Source organism: Oncorhynchus mykiss, chromosome 4, assembly GCF_057628025.1.
Source record: "Oncorhynchus mykiss isolate SJ-2025 chromosome 4, ASM5762802v1, whole genome shotgun sequence".
NCBI classification, from domain to species: Eukaryota; Metazoa; Chordata; class Actinopteri; order Salmoniformes; family Salmonidae; genus Oncorhynchus; species Oncorhynchus mykiss.
The window spans coordinates 21,229,038-21,251,450 of NC_143025.1; the positions used below are offsets into that span (position 1 = coordinate 21,229,038).

Here is a 22,413-nt window from a genome sequence, read left to right on the forward strand (position 1 = left end):
CTACGAACTACGAAACTTTTATTCAATCAAATAAACCTTACGTAGGAAAAAAATCTATTACATTTTTGTTGACCAAATTCGACACTCATTAAACCACCTTCCAAAACCCCTCGCTTGGTGAGCGAAAAAAAATAAACGACCCCACCTGGCGGAGAAGACAGATTTTTGGCCCCATTATCCCTCTCGCTTCGAGTAACGCGGAACCTTTGAGAATACTGCTGTCTGGGATGGACGGTTAGAGATTTGAGTGACATACCCAACGAACATTTCAGGCCAGTGTAAAGCGTTCGGAGGGTTGTCACTAGTTACCACAGCCACAAAGTTATAATTATGGCTAAACCCCGCCTATTTCTACAATTGATCTTCTTAAAATCTGATTTTAACCATAACCACACTGCTAACCTTATGCCTAACCCTTAACTTTAATTAAGACCAAAAAGCTCATTTTTGTTTTCATGTGGTAACTAGTGACAACCCGTCCGTAATGTTGGGTTGTCAATCAGTTAGTGCAATAAGGAACCCTTGGGACGTCCATACCCTAAACCTAATCTCAAACATTACCCATTTTAAACGTAATCTTCATTGTAGGGACGTCCTAAGGATCCCGGAAAACAGACCTTTGTCAATCTATGGTACCTTCGTAAACTCTCTGTGGCTATCTACTCTGACTTCAGAGCGCTCTCGTTTCAGCATGCCAGAGCGCAGAATAAATTTACGAACGCTCAACATGCGTTGAATATGGCCGGTGTCAGTACACGTTGGCAAAAAAGCGTCATTAAATTGTTGCCAGCAACACAGTCACCAACGCTCTAGATAACATGAAAACAGCCTAACCAGTTCTGCTGGGGCGAGTAATATGGTGAGAGTGAGGTGTTCTCTCATTTTTGTCCGGAAGTAGCTAGCAAGCTAGCAAACTTTAGTTAGTTTGTTTGCCAGTTGTGAGGAACTCTCGGATCAACCCTACCCCTCGTCCAGTGTGCGGTCTGAGCGCTCCGAGAGCGAAACACTGAATTTACGAACGGACAATCTGACAACGCTCTGAATTTACTAACGCCAAGAGCGCACTCTGGCTCTCCAGATTGAATTTACGAACACACCCCTAGCTGCTGTCTGTCATTATAATAGCTTTCACACTGTGGCTAACAACGCTGGTTGAGAACAAGACATTTCAATCCCAAAATGGTGCTGCTGACAATGATCGCTCGGTTGGCTGATGGACTGCCGCTGGCCGCATCAATGCAAGAGGACGAACAGGTTAATATTGATGGTTTTCCCTGTCAATGTCAGACAGCTAACTAGCTAAAATAGCTAATGTTAACACTAGCAATTCAATGTAGCTATCGAACTATTGGAAAATAGCTTGTCAGATAGCTTGCTAGCTAGCTACGTGTGCAATATATATTTTATAATATATTCGGTGTCTATCTATGCAGACCTACTTCATAATAAAACCATATTATTAGCTAGTTGTTTGATTGTGTCTATCATTGAAATCCAGATGGCTTTATTCCAGCTGTCAGAGTAACAGGCAGCTAATCATAATGGACAGATTTAGTCAATTTATGTGATGTAGCTAGAGGAAGAGATGGTTGAGGCGTCACTACAGACACTGGTTCGAATCTAGCCTGTATCCCAACCGGCCGTGATTGGGAGTCCCATAGGGCGGCGCACAATTTGCCCGGTGTAGACCGTGATTGTAAATAAGAATTTGTTCTTAACTGACTTACCTAGTTAAATAAAGGTTATATATACACACAGTTGAAGTTGGACGTTTACAGACACTTCTGTTGGAGTCATTAAAACTCATTTTTCAACCACTCCACAAATTTCTTGTTCACAAACTATAGTTTTGGCAAGTTGGTTAGGACATCTACATAGTGCATGACACAAGTAATTTTTCCAACAATTGTTTACAGACAGATTATTTCATTTATAATTCACTGTATCTCAATTCCAGTGGGTCAGAAGTTTGACTGTGCCTTTTAAACAGCTTGGAAAATTACAGAAAACTATGTCATGGCTTTAGAAGCCTCTGATAGGCTAATTGACATCATTTGAGTCAATTGGGGGTGTACCTGTGGATGTTTTTCAAGGCCTACTGTCAAACTCAGTTTTTTATTTCACCTTTATTTAACCAGGTAGGCTAGTTGAGAACAAGTTCTCATTTATAACTGCGACCTGGCCAAGATAAAGCATAGCAGTGTGAACAGACAACACATGGAGTGAACAATAAACAAGTCAATAACACAGTAGAAAAAAAAGAGTCTATATACATTGTGTGCAAAAGGCATGAGGAGGTAGGCGAATAATTACAATTTAGCAGATTAACACTGGAGTGATAAATGATCAGATGGTCATGTGCAGGTAGAGATACTGGTGTGCAAAAGAGCAGAAAAGTAAATAAATAAAAACAGTATGGGGATGAGGTAGGTATAATGGGTGGGCTATTTACCGATGGGGATGAGGTAGGTGAGTTGGGTGGGCTATTTACCGATGGACTATGTACAGCTGCAGCGATCAGTTAGCTGCTCAGATAGCAGATGTTTAAAGTTGGTGAGGGAGATAAAAGTCTCCAACTTCAGCAATATTTGCAATTCGTTCCAGTCACAGGCAGCAGAGAACTGGAAGCAAAGGCGGTCAAATGAGGTGTTTGCTTTAGGGATGATCAGTGAGATACACCTGCTGGAGCGCGTGCTACGGGTGGGTGTTGCCATTGTGACCAGTGAACTGAGATAAGGCGGAGCTTTACCTAGCAAGGACTTGTAGATGACCTGGAGCCAGTGCGTCTGGCGACGAATATGTAGCGAGGACCAGCCGACTAGAGCATACAGGTCGCAGTGGTGTGTGGTATAAGGTGCTTTAGTAACAAAACGGATGGCACTGTGATAAACTGCATCCAGTTTGCTGAGTAGAGTATTGGAAGCTATTTTGTAGATGACATCGCCGAAGTCGAGGATCGATAGGATAGTCGGTTTTACTAGGGTAAGTTTGGCGGCGTGAGTGAAGGAGGCTTTGTTGCGGAATAGAAAGCAGACTCTAGATTTGATTTTAGATTGGATATGTTTGATATGAGTCTGGAAGGAGAGTTTACAGTCTAGCCAGTCACCTAGGTACTTATAGATGTCCACATATTCTAGGTCGAAACCATCCAGGGTGGTGATGCTAGTCCGGAGTGCGGGTGCAGGCAGCGAACAGTGCCTCTTTGCTTGACATCATCAGAAAATCAAAAGAAATCAGCCAAGACCTCAGAGAAAAAAATGTAGACCTCCACAAGTCTGGTTCATCATTGGGAGCAATTTCCAAACGCCTGAAGGTACCACGTTCATCTGTACAAACAATAGTACGCAAGTATAAACACCATGGGACCACGCAGCCGTCATACCGCTCAGGAAGGAGACGTGTTCTGTCTCCTAGAGATGAACGTACTTTGGTGCAAAAAGTGCAAAACAATCCCAGAACAGCAGCAAAAGACCTTGTGAAGATGCTGGAGGAAACGGGTACAAAAGTATCTATATCCACAGTAAAAGGAGTCCTATATTGACATAACCTGAAAGGCCACTCAGCAAGGAAGAAGCCACTGCTCCAAAACTTCCATAAAAATGCCAGACTATGGTTTTCCAACTGCACATGGGGACAAAGATCGTACTTTTTGGAGAAATGTCCTCTAGTCTGATGAAACAAAAATATAATTGTTTAGCCATAATGACCTTCGTTATGTTTGGAGGAAAAAGGGTGACGCTTGCAAGCCGAAGAACACCATCCCAACCATGAAGCACGGGTGTGGCAGCATCATGTTGTGGGGGTGCTTTGCTGCAAGATGGACTGGTGCACTTCACAAAATAGATGGCATCATAAAGGAAGGAAAATTATGTGGATATATTGAAGCAACATCTCAAGACATCAGTCAGGAAGTTAAAGCTTGGTCGCAAATGGGTCTTCCAAATGAACAATGACCCCAAGCATACTTCCAAAGTTGTGGCAAAATGGCTTAAGGACAACAAAGTCAAGCAATTGAAGTGGCCATCACGAAGCCCTGATCTCAATCCTACAGAAAATGTGTGGGCAGAACTGAAAAAGCGTGTGCGAGCAAGCTATAAAACCTGACTCGGTTACACCAGCCCGGTCAGGAGGAATGGGCCAAAATTCACCCAACTTATTGTGGGAAGCTTGTGGAAGGCTACCTGAAACATTTGACCCAAGTTAAACAATTTAAAGGCAATGCTACCAAAAACTAATTGTGTGTAAGTGAACTTCTGACCAACTGGGAATGTGATGGAAAAAATAAAAGCTGAAAAAAATAATTCTCTCTACCATTATTCTGATATTTCACATTCTTAAAATAATGTGGTGATCCTAACTGATCTAAGACAGGACATTTTTACAAGGATTAAATGTCAGGAATTGTGAAAAACTGAATTTAAATGTATTTGGCTAAGGTGTATGTAAACTTCTGACTTCAACTGTGTGTATATATATACAAAAAGTATGGACACCCCTTCAAATTTGTGAATTTCAGCCACCCGTTGCTGACGGGTGCATAAAATCGAGCGCACAGACATGCAATCTCCATAGGATGTCACCTTTCCAACAAATCAGTTAGTCAAATTCCTGCCCTGCTAGAACTGCCCCGGTCAACTGTAAGCACTGTTATTGTGAAGTGGAAACGTCTAGGAACAACAACGGCTCAGCCGTAAAATGGTAGGCCACACAAGATCACAGAATTGGACTATCAAGTGTTGAAGTGCGTATAAATCGTCTGTCCTCGATTGCAACACTTAGTACCGAGTTCCAAACTGCCTCTGGAAGCAACGTCAGCACAATAACTGTTCGTCGGGAGCTTCATGAAATGGGTTTCCATGGCTGAGCAGCCGCACACAAGCCTAAGATCCCCATCCGCAATGCCAAGCGTCGGCTGAAGTGGTGTAAAGCTTGCCACCATTGGACTCTGGAGCAATGAAAGCACGTTCTCTGGAGTGATGAATCACAGTTCACCATCTGGCGGTCCGGCGGACGAATATGGGTTTGGCGGATGCTAGTGGAGAATGCTACCTGCCCCAATGCATAGTGGCAACTTTAAAGTTTGATGGAGGAGGAATAATGGTCTGGGGCTGTTTTTCATGGTTAGGCTCCGTAATTCCAGTGAAAGGACTTAACGCTGCAGCATACAATGACATTCTAGATGATTCTGTGCTTCCAAATTTGAGGCAACAGTTTGGGGAAGGCCATTTCCTGTTTCAGCATTACAATGCCCCCATGCACAAAGCGAGGTACATAAAGAAATGGTTTGTTGTGATCTGTGTGGAAGAACTTGACTGGTCTGCACAGAGCCCTGACCGCAACCCCACGAACACCTTTGGGCTGAATTGGAACGCCAACTACGAGCCCGGCCTAGTCGCCCAGCATCAGTGCCCAACCTCACTAATGCTCTTGTGGCAGAATGGAAGCAACTCCCTGCAGCAATGTTCCAACAGCTAGTGGAAAGCCTTCCCAGAAAAGTGGAGGCTGTTATAGCGGCAAATGGGGGACCAACTCCATATTAATGCCCATGATTTTGGAATGAGATGTTCAATGTGCATGTGTCCACATACTTGTGATCATGTAGTGTAGGTAGTGAGTCAAAGACCAATGTTCAATGCAGAACAGCCATTTGTGTACTGTGCTGAATGATGTTGTGATAGCGATTTGATTAACCAGAGGAGATACACTAAGTCCATTGAGTAAATTCTGCTCCCTTTAATTAATTTGCAATTTGTGATGGTCTACTTCATTCCTCCTTGTTACTTTCTTGTAGTTGTAGCAAATCAGGCAGCCATGTATTTCTAGGACATGTGTAGTATTTATGAGTTGCAGTAGGCTACATATGAGTCTTGCCACCTGCTTGAAGACCTTTAACACGTTTCCCTTGCTTTCTTATCTGCTCTCCCAAAGGGAAGTGAGAAGGTTGGTCTTTTCTCTGCACTGTAACCAATGTTTGGACATCATACATATTGTTCCTGTGATGTGTTACTGTGTTCACAATACTCAGACCACCCGCTTCTTTGTCGATAACATTTATATTGATCCCAATCATTGGTTCAGTGTCCTCTTAAATATGCTTGGTTGCATAATCTTGCTCTGTCCTCCGTGTTTAGTTGGGTCGGGACCTGCAACAGTACCAGAGCCAGGCTAAACAGCTGTTCAGGAAACTCAATGACCAGAGTCCCACACGTTGCACATTAGAGGCTGGCTCCATGTCCTTCCAGTGAGTTCAAACCAGTTAGAGGAAAGACACCACAGACACTCTCTCTTGGCAAAACACTCATCACAATTAAAATACCATTAACATACTTATACCATGCACTAATAAGCAGGTATCCACTGACCTTTATGCTTCTCAGACACTCCACTCTCATGTTTCCCTCATGGTTCTCCCAACAGCTACGTCATAGAAAAAGGAGTGGTCTACCTAGTGCTGTCTGAAGCAAGCTTTCACAAAAAACTTGCCTTTGCTTACCTGGAAGACCTGCAGGCAGAGTTCCATGAACAGCACGGGAAGAAGGTCCCCACTGTGTCCCGACCGTACTCCTTCATTGAGTTTGGTGAGATTCAATTAAATATATCATCATTAGAATCCTTACTAACAACCCAACGTTGATTAAAGGTCCAATGCAGCCATTCTTATCTCAATATTAAATTATTTCTGGGTAACAATTAACGACCTTACTCTGTTCAATTAAAATGGTCAAAAATAGCTTCTTAGCAAAGAGCAATTTCCCAAGCAAGAATTTTGCTACCACTGTCTGGAGGTGGTCTGAGTGGGGAGGGGAAAAATCTAAACTATCTGTTATTGGCAGACAGGTTTGGAACTCTTTCTTATTGGCATATTAACAAATTTACCACCTGGTGATGTCACCAGGCAGTCCAAAACTCCATCCCACCACAACAGGCTAACATTAAACGCAGTCTTTTCAAACAGCTCTTACACTAAAATGGCATTATCATAATTTTCTGAATTGTACAGTAGTATTCCAACCTCGTAGTGTGGAGATATATAAAACATATGATTTTCCTATTTTTGACTGCGATGAAAAAGGATACCCTAGTATGAATTATGAAAAAATATGCCATAAATTCCTGCAAAGTTTTCCTCTGTCAACAGACACCTACATTCAGAAGACCAAGAAGTCGTACATAGACAGCCGAGCCCGCAGGAACCTGGGCAGCATCAACACAGAGCTGCAGGATGTCCAGAGGATCATGGTGGCCAACATTGAGGAAGTGTTGCAACGAGGGGAGGCCTTGTCTGGTAATGTCGGTTTACTTGTCCTTCTTATAGATTTACAGCAATAATGTAGGTCAGGGGTACTGAACTACTATTTGAGAAGGTCTGGTCACACAAATGTCCTCCGTGGCAAAGGTCCGGATGGATATAGGCATTTATCGGCATAGTAACAATCCCCACCTTGCAACCCATCCGACTGAAAACTGTTCAAAATGTTCACACCCCTCTTGTTGAAGACAACCAAAGTTTGCTAACTTCCAAGATCAAGCTTCTTAGTAACAGCAGAGACAATCAATCCACTCATGGATCAAGTTCACTGTTGCCTAAATGTGTTTTGTTTGTCAATTATTATTATTATTATCGTTACATTTTTTTTGTGGAAAAAAATAGCACCCCTTGTGTTCACTGCTGGTAATACCTTGTACCGCAGTATGGTATGATGCTGCCCAACCCTACTATCTAAGGTCTGTCAGTGAATGACATAACAAGAGGAAAACTGCCCATACACGACCAAATTGCACCTTGGGGGAGGGGGCCCAAGGTCTGTTTTGACCCCGTTCAACCCCGGATCCGGACCACAGTCCGCCAGTTGAGCATGGCTGATGTAGGTCCTCGATGTATAGCTGAAACATCTCTATTACACAAACCTTTATCTATGATTCTCTGATGTCTAACTTGGGCAGGGCTTATTGCATTATCATGAATGCACATCATTGCAGCAAAACACATTGATAAAATGTAAATTATGTTGGGTAGAATTCACTAGGTTAACTAATAAAAGGGAGTGCCACTTCTCAGCTACATACTGTTTGTCAAGTTGTGACAAAGAATAGTGTTTAAGTCACAAGAGGAAGCAGATGTCATTCTCACTTGTGTTAAATGAGGATTTGTTCTGGTTTCTGTTCCCTCTCTTTGCTCACCTGGATCCACTCGCATCACATCCAGCTCTGGACTCCAAGGCCAGTAATCTGTCCAGCCTGTCGAAGAAGTACAGAAGTGACGCCAAGTACCTGAACACTCGCTCCACCTATGCTAAGCTGGCTGCCGGAGGGGTCTTCTTCATCATGCTCATCGTCTATGTCCGCTTCTGGTGGCTCTGAGAAGGGAGAGGAGACAGGAGGGGTTGGAGAAGAAGAGCTGATAGGAGCTTAGCTGTGGTCACACATTCCATCCAATATGGGATCCCTCCTTTTAACACAAGACTGTTGAAGTAGGGACAGACACTGCACGTTATTTTTCCAACTGTCTGTCCATAGATCTATCATGTAATTACAAATGTTATGTTTTATTAACAATTACAGTCATCCTATAGTGGTTATGCCTTGGAGTTGAGTGTTTGTATTGCGTGTGAGTGTGTGACAGAGGACATTTTATTTTCCTGTGTGTGTGTTACCAAAATCTGTATGATAACAATTATTCTCTTATCAATTTAATCGTGTATAACTGTGTAGCAGTACAGAACAAATCTACGTAATTCTATTTACCCAGAGGACATCATAAGGGCTTTGGCGTTAATAACACTACTATTATGTTGGTTTGGTGGAGATTTCTTAAATGTTAACCTGCTTTACTGGGGTGATCAATCACATTACCTGTGGTATTGGCTGCAGAAATAATATGTCTCATTCACCTTCATCTCCACACTGAGGGGACCAGTTTAACACCAGACGATGTCTAAAGGGTTCATTTCTTTTATTTTGGAAAAAGTTTACACAAGTTGAAGGCTCCATGTAAAAAACATGTTTTATCTAGATGAGAACGATAGCTAGCTAATGCTATGTAGCTGGCTTATGCTAATTGTGGCAGGGTTAATGAATTTCAACTTAACTGTTTCATTTGCTATGAATAAAGTGATTTGCACAAAAGTATTTGATTTCTACTAGAGAATACAAAGTTGCTCACAAATCAGGATCAATATAGATCAGTGGAGGCTGCTGAGGGGAGGATGGCTCATAATAATGGCTGAAATGGAGTCAATTTGTTCTTAAATGACTTTCCTAGTTAAATAAATAAAAATAGAATGACAACATAGACATCAAAGATGTGGTTTCCATGTGGTTGATTCCACTCCATTCCAGACATTATATTGCTGTCCTCCCCTCAGCAGCCTCCTGTTGAATTCCTGCCCGGTGCTGTGCTTCTTCATGAACTTTGGACACATAGCCAGTTGTGGTCTTTACTTACCACCAGGTCAAAGTCAGACCTCTAAATGCATAAGAGGAAGATGTGTCAACAGCTCAGTTTTCTAAATAAGGGACCTAAAGTGAGGTGATGCATTCAAATCGTTATGTTTGTTTAACAGGACCAACTACTGGTAGGCCTCCTGGTTCATACATCAGCTCTTCAAGCTATGCCTATCCCAGCCAGCAGCTGGTGTCCTTTGCTTATGATAATCTTGCAACTGAAAATGGCATACTCTTGCAGCTGAAAATGGCATACTCTTGCACCTGAAAATGGCATACTCTTGCAGCTGAAAATGGCATACTCTTGCAGCTGAAAATGGCATACTCTTGCAGCTGAAAATGGCATACTCTTGCACCTGAAAATGGCATACTCTTGCAGCTGAAAATGGCATACTCTTGCACCTGAAAATGGCATACTCTTGCACCTGAAAATGGCATACTCTTGCAGCTGAAAATGGCATACTCTTGCACCTGAAAATGGCATACTCTTGCACCTGAAAATGGCATACTCTTGCAGCTGAAAATGGCATACTCTTGCAGCTGAAAATGGCATACTCTTGCAGCTGAAAATGGCATACTCTTGCAGCTGAAAATGGCATACTCTTGCAGCTGAAAATGGCATACTCTTGCAGCTGAAAATGGCATACTCTTGCAGCTGAAAATGGCATACTCTTGCAGCTTGAAACACTGTTGCGGCAAAGACGTTTGCTGCACATAATCAAAGGGTAGTAAAGGCTGGAACAAATATACTGCTGCTTCTGGGGTAGAAAAAAACACTAAATGCACTACATACATTTAGAAAGTACTGCAGCCTGTTTCTTCTGACATAGTTTGAACAGGAAGTGGGCATAGCAGAAATGAGAAGCAGCAGAGGGTAGCGTCAGCTAAGATGGTTTTGGATAAATGAAGATGTCCCACTCAAGCCGTTTACCACTGAAAAAAAAGCTCACAGTTCCGGTCTGCTTAAAGGGTGGCTCTCCCATAGGCACAAATTGCATTAGCAGCTGGGTCTGGCCTGCTTAGTTCATTGACTGTATATGAACCAGAATAAAGGAGCGAGTGTGATGCCTCGCTTTCTTCTCCGTCTCTGGCATCAATAGCGTGCAGAGCTAACCACAGGGCACAGCCTAACCTTTTCACCTCTCATCTTCAAGGGATACATATCTTCAAGGGAAGTGTGTGTGACTAACCTTGTAGTGACAAACTAGATCTTATCATATCCAAGAGTCTTCACAGGAAGGACACGTCAGATATTTTTATTTATTTAACTAGGCGAGTGAGTTAAGAACAAATTCTTATTTACAATGACGGCCTACCCCAGCCAAACCCTAACCCGGTCGATGCTGGGCCAATTGTGCACCGCTCTATGGGACTCCCAATCCCGGCCAGCCTGGAATCGAACCAGGGTCTGTAGTGACGCCTCTAGCACTGAGATGCAGTGCCTTAGACCGCTGCACCACTCGGGAGCCAAATGATACTGATGTTACTTAATGGACTCAAACTGATAACACAGCCTGCAGTCATCACTATAGTAATCATTATTCTAGTCTGTGTTACATTGCTGGAATCAGCCCATATGCTTTATATGAGCACTTGAGAGAGTAAATGAATGCATTGTTTGGTTTTCGCCAGGCGTAATGGGTCCCATGTCATCCAAAAAATCTCATACCATCGGTCAAGAAAGGTGGTGGTAGTGTGATGATTTGGGGATGCTTTGCTGCCTCAAGATCTGGACGACTTGCCTTAATAGAAGGAACCAGGAATTCTTCTATATCAGAGGATTCTACAAGAGAATGTCAGGCCATCTGTCTGAGCTGAAGCTGAAGTGTAGCTGGGTCATGCAGTAAGACAATGATCCAAAATACACAATCAAGTCTACATGAAAATGCCTATAAAAGCAACAAATTTGAAGTTTTGGAATGGCCTAGTCAAAGTCCAGACCTATTCCCTATTGAGATGTTGTGGCAGGACTTGATACAAGCACTTCATGCTTGAAAACCCACAAATGTCACTGAGTTAAAGCAGTTCCGCATGCAAGACTGGGTCAAGATTCCTCCACAGCGATGTGAGAGTCTGACCAACAACTACAGGAAGCATTTGGTTGCAGTCATTGCAACTTAAAGTGACACAGTTATTGAGTGTAAGGGGGCAATTACTTTTTCACACGGGAATTGGGTGTTGCATGACTTTGTTCATTAAGTAAATAAAATAAGTATACATTTTCTTTGTTATTTGTAAACACAGGTTCCCTTTATCTAATTTTAGGTTTTGGTTGAAGATCTGATAACAACCACTATCATAAACATGCAAAAATAGGGAAAATCAGAAAGGGGGCAAATACTTTTTTATGGTACTGTATGTCACTCAATTAGCCCATGTCAGTAAAAAAAAATTAGATTGGTAAATTATTCTAGTTAGTCTAGCCAGCTATCTAAACTGTAGTAATCATGGCTGAATTACCGACAGTGAGTGCGGAAATTCAGGAAATAAACTTAAATAACAATTCAAAATTTGTGAAAACTGCTTTTATTTTCAATGGCTTCTCAATAAACTGAGGAGTAGAAGCTATTTATTTAAAACGTTTTTCAATTTTTTTATTTTAAATTAGAATCACTTCCTGATTGACTGCCTTCAATTCTAATTGGCCCCAGCCCTGGTGCCCAGGGGCCCTGACCTCACTCTTACTCAGATATCATATTAACATGGCAAAATGTGAAGGGAAATTAGTTTTAAAACGGACCTTTGGTAAATAAAATACTTATTCTGCTAACAGATCCCTATGTACGTTTTAAATGATAGTTTTTAATCCCAGGGGGGAGTTAATGTGAGTTAATGTGTAGCAGCTAATCGTATAGCTAAGAGGCTATGTGTTTGTAGATTGCTGAATGAAGCTACTGTGACATTTAGAGTAAAACAAATCTAATTGTGATGTCGTATGAACATCAAACTCAGCCACAAAACCATGTTATTTGGTTTAGAGATTCTAGAAGAAGAATAGTGCCCACTTATGTAGTTGAGGTTGTTTGGTGAACTACACTGACATAAGTAAACCATCAGGGTGCTAATTTTGGTCTCCAATCTCAAGTTTGTGCATTTATTGTATGTTCAAGGTCCCAGACTTATGCAGAGTGTGTCTCCAGAAGGATCTCTTTGGTATAACGGAGATGAGATTCCTACTGTTCCTAGGTGAGGCTCACTTAAACCCTGCCTTCACCAACTCATTCCAGCTCACCTGTGCTATGGTGGGGGAGTTGGTCAACCAGCTCAATGCTGGCCTCTCAGTGGCAATGCAGACCAGCTCGGGTAGATTCTCCCCCATAATGTTAGATTGTGATGATGCTGGTGGATTAGCAGCAGGCAGGGAGATGGTGCATGTGGTCTCGGTCCAGCTACAGACACTAATGGACAGCTTTGATGGAAAGGCTGAGCCAAGGTAGTGCGTGAACATGATTAAGCCCCTAAGGGACCCTTTGACCAATGAGTTCCTTAATGTCATTGTGGAGAGTATGGACATAATGGCAGAGAACTTCAAAGTTATTTTGGATTTAACCAAGAAGATAAAACTCTTGGGGTCTCATTTTCTATCTAAACTTCAACCTAAACTTGATGTTTCACCTGGAAAAGAAGAGCCCAGTCACTCTCTCAAAGACTCTGGACCTTTTACCAGTGCAGTGTCTAGAAACCTTCAGACTCTCTCTAGCCCTGACTTCCAGTCTAACACCCCTGCAGCGATGAGCACCATACTAATGAAGAAGGTCAGCAGCTCTTCTGGTGTGCTTATTTCCTGAAGGAATTCTTGTGTTGCTCCCATAGTTCTGACTCCTGTAACCTCCACAGCCAAAGGGATTATTAATACATTTATGGGAGACATGGAGGCCATAGCACAGTCATGTGAAGCATGTGTTGAGCCAGCTTCTCTCAATAACCAAGAGACCGAGTTTTCATAGAGGAGTGTCTTCTCTGCAGCCCACAGAGTCTATGGCCGTATGGACTTCCTTACACGTTTTGCTCCAGACCAAGGCATGGCTAAAGATGCTCCTCTTCGGGAGTTTTCAGACACTCTGCAAAAGGACAACATTTCCACTGGTGAGGAGCAATTATCCACCACCCAACTCAATAGAGTTCCCAGTGAGAGCCAACCTTTACCAGCTATCTGTCTTCCTGATCTAGACGACAGCAATCAAGAGGTGCTCAGCAGCCTTGTGAACATCTTTAAGACAGAGGTCTCAAAAGTGGAGAGCAAATCTTCAACAGTAGCAAGTTCCCTTGGGTGGTTTGTGGATGGTGTTCTCACTATTTCCCAGTCCCCCTCAACATTTCAGGACTTGAGACTTCAATTTTCTGAACTGAGCTCGGGAGAGAGTGTAATATTCACACAGTCATCGGCTAGTCTGAGTCAGAGCAATCAAATTCCTCAAGCAAGGAATTCCAGGCAAAAGAGGCTATTATGACATCCAGTAATTTCCTTATTATGCAGGATAGCCATACTAGTCTTCAGGAAGGTCTTCGGACTGACTTGTCATCTGGCTTATCATCAGAGATTGCATTCACATCCTCTCAGGACACAGCCTCTGGAATTATGGGAACCTTTGTCAAAGGGATGTCAACTATTTTCCAGAAAACTGAGTCCACTAAGTGGCCAGCAGAGTCAGTGCTAGGGGGGAGTTTCAGAGACCTCAACAGTGGCCTCCCAGGGATTGACTGTGAAAATATCAGAGGAAAAGCTTTGGTCAATGGCTAAGAACATCTGCACCAATGTGCAGAAGAAGCTTAAGGATTTCCTCACAGGGTTGAAGCCATTACTGTACGTCCTAAACAAACAGCAAAGTCTTTAAATGCCTCTTCCAAAGAGACCCTCGGAAAAATCCTGTTCACTATCCAGAGTGAAATATCCACCTCAGAGAGAATGTAGACATCCAGGGAGCTCCTTTAGATCAACATTGATGTTGAAGAAGGAAGAGAGAAGTGAGGGTAACAGCGAACAAGTCTGTCAAGAGACACCCAGGACCCACTCATCATTGTCTAAATCTTCAAGGAGTCATAGGCCAGCATCCCGGAGTCGCCTATTCACTGTTGAGACTGGTGATTTGAGGGGACTATTTAATGAAGCTGGCAGTTGAGGACATGAGAGGCGTCTGTTTCTCAAACTAGGCACTCTAATGTACTTGTCCTCTTGCTCAGTTGTGCACCGCGGCCTCCCACTACTCTTTCTATTCTGGTTAGAGCCAGTATGTGCTGTTCTGTGAAGAGAGTAGTACACAGCGTTGTATGAGATCTTCCGTTTCTTGGCAATTTCTCACATGGAATAGCCTTCATTTCTCAGAACAAGAATAGACTGAAGAGATTCAGAGGAAAGTTATTTGTTTCTGGCCATTCTGAACCTGTAATCGAACCCACAAATGCTGATACTCGAGATATTCAACTTATCAGGTATGAAGGTAAGACCATGTCAAATAAACAATAGTTTAATATTCCAACAGGTGCAGGCAATAGACAGGTCAGGGTAAGGCAGAGGTCGGTAATCCAGAGGGGGGCAAAAGTACAGTGCCTTGTGAAAGTATTCGGCCCCCTTGAACTTTGCAACCTTTTGCCACATTTCAGGCTTCAAACATAAAGATATAAAACTGTATTTTTTTGTGAAGAATCAACAACAAGTGGGACACAATCATGAAGTGGAACGACATTTATTGGATATTTCAAACTTTTTTAACAAATCAAAAACTGAAAAATTGGGCGTGCAAAATTATTCAGCCCCTTTACTTTCAGTGCAGCAAACTCTCTCCAGAAGTTCCGTGAGGATCTCTGAATGATCCAATGTTGACCTAAATGACTAATGATGATAAATACAATCCACCTGTGTGTAATCAAGTCTCCGTATAAATGCACCTGCACTGTGATAGTCTCAGAGGTCCGTTAAAAGCGCAGAGAGCATCATGAAGAACAAGGAACACACCAGGCAGGTCCGAGATACTGTTGTGAAGAAGTTTAAAGCCGGATTTGGATACAAAAATATTTCCCAAGCTTTAAACATCCCAAGGAGCACTGTGCAAGCAATAATATTGAAATGGAAGGAGTATCAGACCACTGCAAATCTACCAAGACCTGGCCGTCCCTCTAAACTTTCAGCTCATACAAGGAGAAGACTGATCAGAGATGCAGCCAAGAGGCCCATGATCACTCTGGATGAACTGCAGAGATCTACAGCTGAGGTGGGAGACTCTGTCCATAGGACAACAATCAGTCGTATATTGCACAAATCTGGCCTTTATGGAAGAGTGGCAAGAAGAAAGCCATTTCTTAAAGATATCCATAAAAAGTGTTGTTTAAAGTTTGCCACAAGCCACCTGGGAGACACACCAAACATGTGGAAGAAGGTGCTCTGGTCAGATGAAACCAAAATTGAACTTTTTGGCAACAATGCAAAACGTTATGTTTGGCGTAAAAGCAACACAGCTCATCACCCTGAACACACCATCCCCACTGTCAAACATGGTGGTGGCAGCATCATGGTTTGGGCCTGCTTTTCTTCAGCAGGGACAGGGAAGATGGTTAAAATTGATGGGAAGATGGGTGGAGCCAAATACAGGACCATTCTGGAAGAAAACCTGATGGAGTCTGCAAAAGACCTGAGACTGGGACGGAGATTTGTCTTCCAACAAGACAATGATCCAAAACATAAAGCAAAATCTACAATGGAATGGTTCAAAAATAAACATATCCAGGTGTTAGAATGGCCAAGTCAAAGTCCAGACCTGAATCCAATCGAGAATCTGTGGAAAGAACTGAAAACTGCTGTTCACAAATTCTCTCCATCCAACCTCACTGAGCTCGAGCTGTTTTGCAAGGAGGAATGGGAAAAAATGTCAGTCTCTCGATGTGCAAAACTGATAGAGACATACCACAAGCGACTTCCAGCTGTAATCGCAGCAAAAGGTGGCGCTACAAAGTATTAACTTAAGGGGGCTGAATAATTTTGCACGCCCAATTTTTCAGTTTTTGATTTGTTAAAAAAGTTTGAAATATCCAATAAATGTTGTTCCACTTCATGATTGTGTCCCACTTGTTGTTGATTCTTCACAAAAAAATACAGTTTTATATCTTTATGTTTAAAGCCTGAAATGTGGCAAAAGGTCGCAAAGTTCAAGGGGGCCGAATACTTTCGCAAGGCACTGTAAGTCTTTGATATTGAGAGCCTGATCCTATTAAATTTGATTGTGTCCAGTTTTGTGCTTGTTAATATCAGGCACTCTCCTCCTGCTCTTATGCATCAACCTCATTCTCGTCATCTCCACGTGCAAAAAGTGACACGCACAACACTGCATGGCTCCCATTAAATAGCCAATCCACTCCATGTAAGGCTTACCTAGTTGATCACATTATATAGGTCAACTCATGAATTAAAAATACATTTCAATGGCAGCCCCGCCACTTGGTTAACTATAGGCTTAAAGCTGAGGGGTGCTCCTGGAGAAGTGTAGCATAACAACTCTCAAATGATGGAGCCACTTGACCACCATTTAAACATGTTTTAAGATGGGATTTAAATGATAAACATCTGTAAATATCACAGCAGTGGGCCTTCTGTAGCCTATCTGTAGCAATTAAAATCAGCAAAGCAGTGCCTTTTTACGTTCAGTAGGCCTACCTTTTTTGCAGTGGGGTTCCACATTCCCTTTGATTAGGCCAGTGAAACCCAGCTCAGGCGTGGTCCACTTTCCCTTTGATAAGCTCAAAACCTTGACATGGTCAAATAACTCAAGCATAGATTGGTCACTTTTAGTCTAATTTGACACACAGAAACTAGAGGCCTTGAGTAACTTGGTCAAAAATAACTACATGGATTGGCCTATACGTCGCGCTGTTATAAGCAGTCTCGCTTCAACCCTTATATCAAGAACACAGTAGCCTCCATCATTCTTAAATGGAAGCATTTTGGAATCACCAAGACTTCCTAGAGCTAGCCATCTGGCCAAGCTGAGCAATTGGGGGAGAAGGGCCTTGGTCAGGGAGGTGGCCAAGAACCTGATGGTCACTCTAACAGAGCTCCAGAGTTCCTCTGTGGAGATGGGGGAACCTTCCAGAAGGACAACCCTCTCTAAAGCACTCCATCAATCCGGCCAGACAGAAGCCACTCCTCAGTAAAAGGCACATGATAGCCCGCTTGGAGTTTGCCATCTAAAGGACTCTCAGACCATGAGAAACAAGATTGAACTCTTTGGCCTGAACGCCAAGTGTCACATCTGGATGAAACCAGGCACGATCCCTAGGGTGAAGCATGGTGGTGGCAGCATCATGCGGTGGAGATGTTTTTCAGCGGCAGGGACTGGGAGACTAGTCAAGATCAAGGGAAAGATGAACGGAGCAAAGTACAGAGAGATCCTTGATGAAAATCTGCTCCAGAGCGCTCAGGACCTGGGGCGAAGGTTCATCTTCCAACAGGACAACGACCCTAAGCACACAGCCAAGACAACGCAGGAGTGGCTTTGGGACAAGTCTCTGAATGTCCTTGAGTGGCCCAGACAGAGCCCGGACTTGAACCCGATCGAACATTTCTGGAGAGACCTGAAAATAGCTGTGCAGCGACGCTCCCCATCCAACCTGACAGAGCTTGAGAGGATCTGCAAGGAACAATGGGAGAAACTCCCAAAATACAGGTGTGCCAAGCTTGTAGGGTCATACCCAAGAAGACTTGAGGCTGTAATCACTGCCAAAGGTGCTTCAACAATGTACTGAGTGTACATTTGATATTTCCTTTAAGATTTTTTATTAATTTGCTCAAATTTCTAAAAACCTGTTTTGCTTTGTCATTATGTAGTTTTGTGTTTGATAAGTAAAAAAAAAAACAGATTGAATCAATTTTACAATAAGGCTGTAATGTAACAAAATGTAAGAAAAAGTCAAGGGGTCTGAATACTTTTCGAATGCCCTGTAATGAGTTTAAGAATGATTACCTTCTGCATTCAAATATAACCAACCTACAGCACTAGACTAAACTTCACTTGCGTCATCCTTGTGGTATTGAAAGAACAAAATGTTATTTTTTTATCACATGCTTCGTAAACAACAGGTATAGACCAACAGTGAAATGCTTACTTACGGGCCCTTCCCAACATTGCAGAGAGAAAAACATATAAAATAATATAAAAAATAAATAAATACACAGTCAGTATCGATAACTTGGATACTGGGTAAGTACCGAGTCAATATGCAGGGGTAAAAGCCATTGAGGTAGATACTGCATGTTATGATATCTACTATAGTTAGGGATAAAGTGACTAAGGCAACAGTCTAGATAATAAAACGTAACAGCAGCATATGTGACAAGAGTTAGTTCAAAAAGGATCAATGCAGATAGTCCGGGTAGCTATTGATTAACTATTTAACTAGCTATTTAGCAGTCTTATGGCTTGTTCAGGGTCCTGTTGGTTCCAGACATGGTGCATCTGTATCGCTTGCCATGCGGTAGCAGAGAGAACAGTCTATAACTTGTGGCTGGAGTCCATTTTTAGGCCTTTATCTGCCTGGTTTAGAGGTCCTGGATGGCAAGGAGCTCGGTCCCAGTGACGTACTAGGCTGTACACACTACCATCTGTAGCGCCTTGTGGTCAGATGAGAAGCAGTTGCCATACCAAGTGGTGATGCAGCCAGTCAAGATGCTCTCAGTAGTACAGCTGTAGAACTTTTAGAGGATCTGAAGGCCCATGCCTTTCAGCCACCTAAGGGGGAAGAGGTGTTGTCGTGTCCTCTTCACCACTGTGTTGGTGTGTGTGGAACATGATAATTCCTTAATGATGTGGACACAGAGGAACTTGAAGCTCTCAACCTGTTACACTACAGCCCCATTTTTTATTTAGTGTTATTTAACCAGGTAGCCTAGTTAAGAACAAGTTCTTATTTACAACTGCGACCTGACCAAGATAAAGCAAAGCAGTGCGACACAAACAACAACACAGTTGCACATGGAACAAACAAACATACAGTTAATAATACAATAGAGAAAGTCTATATACAGTGTGTGCAAATGCGGTAGCATTTAAAAAAATATATATATATATTTCACCTTTATTTAACCAGGTAGGCTAGTTGAGAACAAGTTCTCATTTGCAACTGCGACCTAGCCAAGTTAAAGCATAGCAGTTCGACACACACAACAACACAGAGTTACACATGGAATAAACAAACATACAGTTAATAATACAGTAGAAAAAAGAAAACAAAAAGTCTATATACAGCGTGTGCAAATGAGGTAAGATAAGGGAGTTAAGGCAATAAATAGGCCATGGTGGCAAAGTAATTACAATATAGCAATTAAACACTGGAATGGTAGATGTGCAGAAGATGAATGTGCAAGTAGAGATTATGGGGTGCAAAGGAGCAAGATAAATAAATAAATACAGTATGGGGATGAGGTAGTTGGATGAGCTGTTTACAGATTGGCTATGTACAGGTGCAGTGATCTGTGAGCTGCTCTGACAGCTGGTGCTTATAGCTAGCGAGGGAGATATGAGTCTCCAGCTTCAGAGATTTTTGCAGTTTGTTCCAGTCATTGGCAGCAGAGAACTGGAAGGAAAGGCGACCAAATGACGAAATGGCTTGTGAGATATACCTGCTGGAGCGCATGCTACGAGTGGGTGCTGCTATGGTGACCAGTGAGCTGAGATAAGGCGGGGCTTTACCTAGCAGAGACTTGTAGATGACCTGGAGCCAGTGGGTTTGGCGACGAGTATGAAGCGAGGGCCAGCTAACAAGAGCGTGCAGGTTGCAGTGGTGGGTAGTATAGTAGTTGGGTAGTAGTTGGTGACAAAACGGATGGCACTATGATAGACTGCATCCAATTTGTTGAGTAGAGTGTTGGAGGCTATTTTGTAAATGACATCGCCGAAGTCAAGGTTCGATGGGATGGTCAGTTTTACGAGGGTATGTTTGGCAGCATGAGTGAAGGATGCTTTGTTGCGAAATAGGAAGCCAATTCTAGATTTAATTTTGGATTGGAGTGTGAGTCTGGAAGGAGAGTTTACAGTCAAACCAGACACCAAGGTATTTGTATTTATCCACATATTCAAAGTCAGAGCCATCCAGAGTAGTGATGCTGGACGGGCGGGCAGGTGCGGGCAGTGATCGGTTGAAGAGCATGCATTTAGTTTTACTTGCATTTAAGAGCAGTTGGAGGCCACGGAAGAAGAGTTGGATGGCATTGAAGCTTGTCTGGAGGTTAGTTAACACAGTGTCCAAAGAAGGGCCAGAGGTATACAGAATGGTGTTGTCTGCATAGAGGTGGATCAGAGAATCACCAGCAGCAAGTGTGACATCATTGATGTATACAGAGAAGAGAGAGTCGGCCTGAGAATTGAACCCTGTGGCACCCTCATCGAGACTGCCAGAGGTCCGGACAACAGGCCCTCCGATTTGACACACTGAACTCTATCAGAGAAGTAGTTGGTAAACCAGGCGAGGCAATCATTTGAGAAACCAAGGCTGTTGAGTCTGCCAATAAGAATGTGGTGATTGACAGAGTCAAAAGCCTTGGCCTGGTCGATGAATACGGTTGCACAGCATTGTCTCTTATCGATGGCGGTTATGATATCATTTAGGACCTTGAGCGTGGCTGAGGTGCACCCATGACCAGCTCGAAAACCAGATTGCATAGCGGAGAAGGTATGGTGGGATTCGAAATGGTTGGTAATCTATTTGTTAACTTGGCTTTCGAAGACCTTAGAAAGGCAGGGTAGGATAGATATAGGTCTGTAGCAGTTTGGGTCTAGAGTGTCTCCCCCTTTGAAGAAGGGGATGACCGCAGCAGCTTTCCAATCTTTGGGGATCTCAGACGATACGAAAGAGAGGTTGAACAAGCTAGTAATAGGGGTTGCAACAATTTCGGCAGATCATTTTAGGATCCTAACTGCCTGTGTATATTGGTTCCTAACTTCCCTGAAAAGTTGCATATAGCGGGGGCTATTAAATGCTAATGCAGTACGCCACAGGATGTTTTTGTGCTGGTCAAGGGCAGTCAGGTCTGGAGTAAACCAAGGGCTATATCTGTTCTTGGTTTTAAATTATTTTAATGGGTCATGCTTATTTAAGATGGTGAGGAAGCACTTTTAAAGAATAACCAGGCATCCTCTACTGACGGAATGAGGTCAATATCATTCCAGGATACCCGGGCCAGGTCGATTAGAAAGGCATGCTCGATGAAGTGTTTTAGGATGGTATCTATGAGGGTGCCCGTGTTTACGGATTTGGGGTTGTACCTGGTGGGTTCATTGATAATTTGTGTGAGATTGAGAGCATCAAGTTTAGATTGTAGGATGGCCGGGGTGTTATGCATGTCCCAGTTTAGGTCACCTAACAGCACGAGCTCTAAAGATCGATGGGGGGCAATCAATTCACATATGGTGTCCAGGGCACAGCTGAGGGCAGAAGGTGGTCTATAGCAAGCGGCACCGCTTGCTATAGCGACTTGTTTCTGGAGAGGTGGATTTTTAAAAGTACAACCTCAAATTGTTTGGGCACAGACCTGGAAAGTAAGACAGAACTCTGCAGGCTACTCTGCACGTTATAGTTAGGGATGGAAATGTCAAGGTTTTTGGTGGTCTTCCTATGCCAGGATTCGGACACGGCTAGGACATCCGGGTTGGCAGAGTTTGCTAGGGCAGTGAATAGAACAAACTTCTAATGGAGTCTAATGTTAACATGCATGAAACCAAGGCTTTTACGGTTACAGAAGTCAACAAATGAGAGCGCCTGGGGAATGGGAGTGGAGCTAGGCACTGCAGGGCCTGGATTAATCTCCACATCACCAGAGGAACAGAGGAGGAGTAGGATAAGGGTACGGCTAAAGGCTATAATAACTGTCCGTCTAGTACGTTCAGAACAGAGAGTAAAAGGAGCACATTTCTGGGCACGGTAGAATAGATTCAAGGCATAATGAACAGACAAAGGTATGGTAGGATGAGAATACAGTGAGTGTAA

At 42.9% G+C, this 22,413-nt stretch overlaps 1 protein-coding gene across 1 annotated transcript; it reads left to right on the top strand.

Annotated features, from left to right (window-relative positions):
- Nucleotides 1-559: 559 nt before the first annotated feature.
- Nucleotides 560-9,126, top strand: LOC110521492 (vesicle-trafficking protein SEC22b-B). Its single transcript, XM_021599077.3, has 5 exons — nt 560-1,254; nt 6,132-6,241; nt 6,418-6,578; nt 7,139-7,285; nt 8,207-9,126. Exons 1-5 carry the CDS (start codon nt 1,180-1,182, stop codon nt 8,359-8,361), a joined length of 648 nt encoding a protein of 215 aa, XP_021454752.1. The 5' UTR covers nt 560-1,179; the 3' UTR covers nt 8,362-9,126.
- Nucleotides 9,127-22,413: the final 13,287 nt, after the last annotated feature.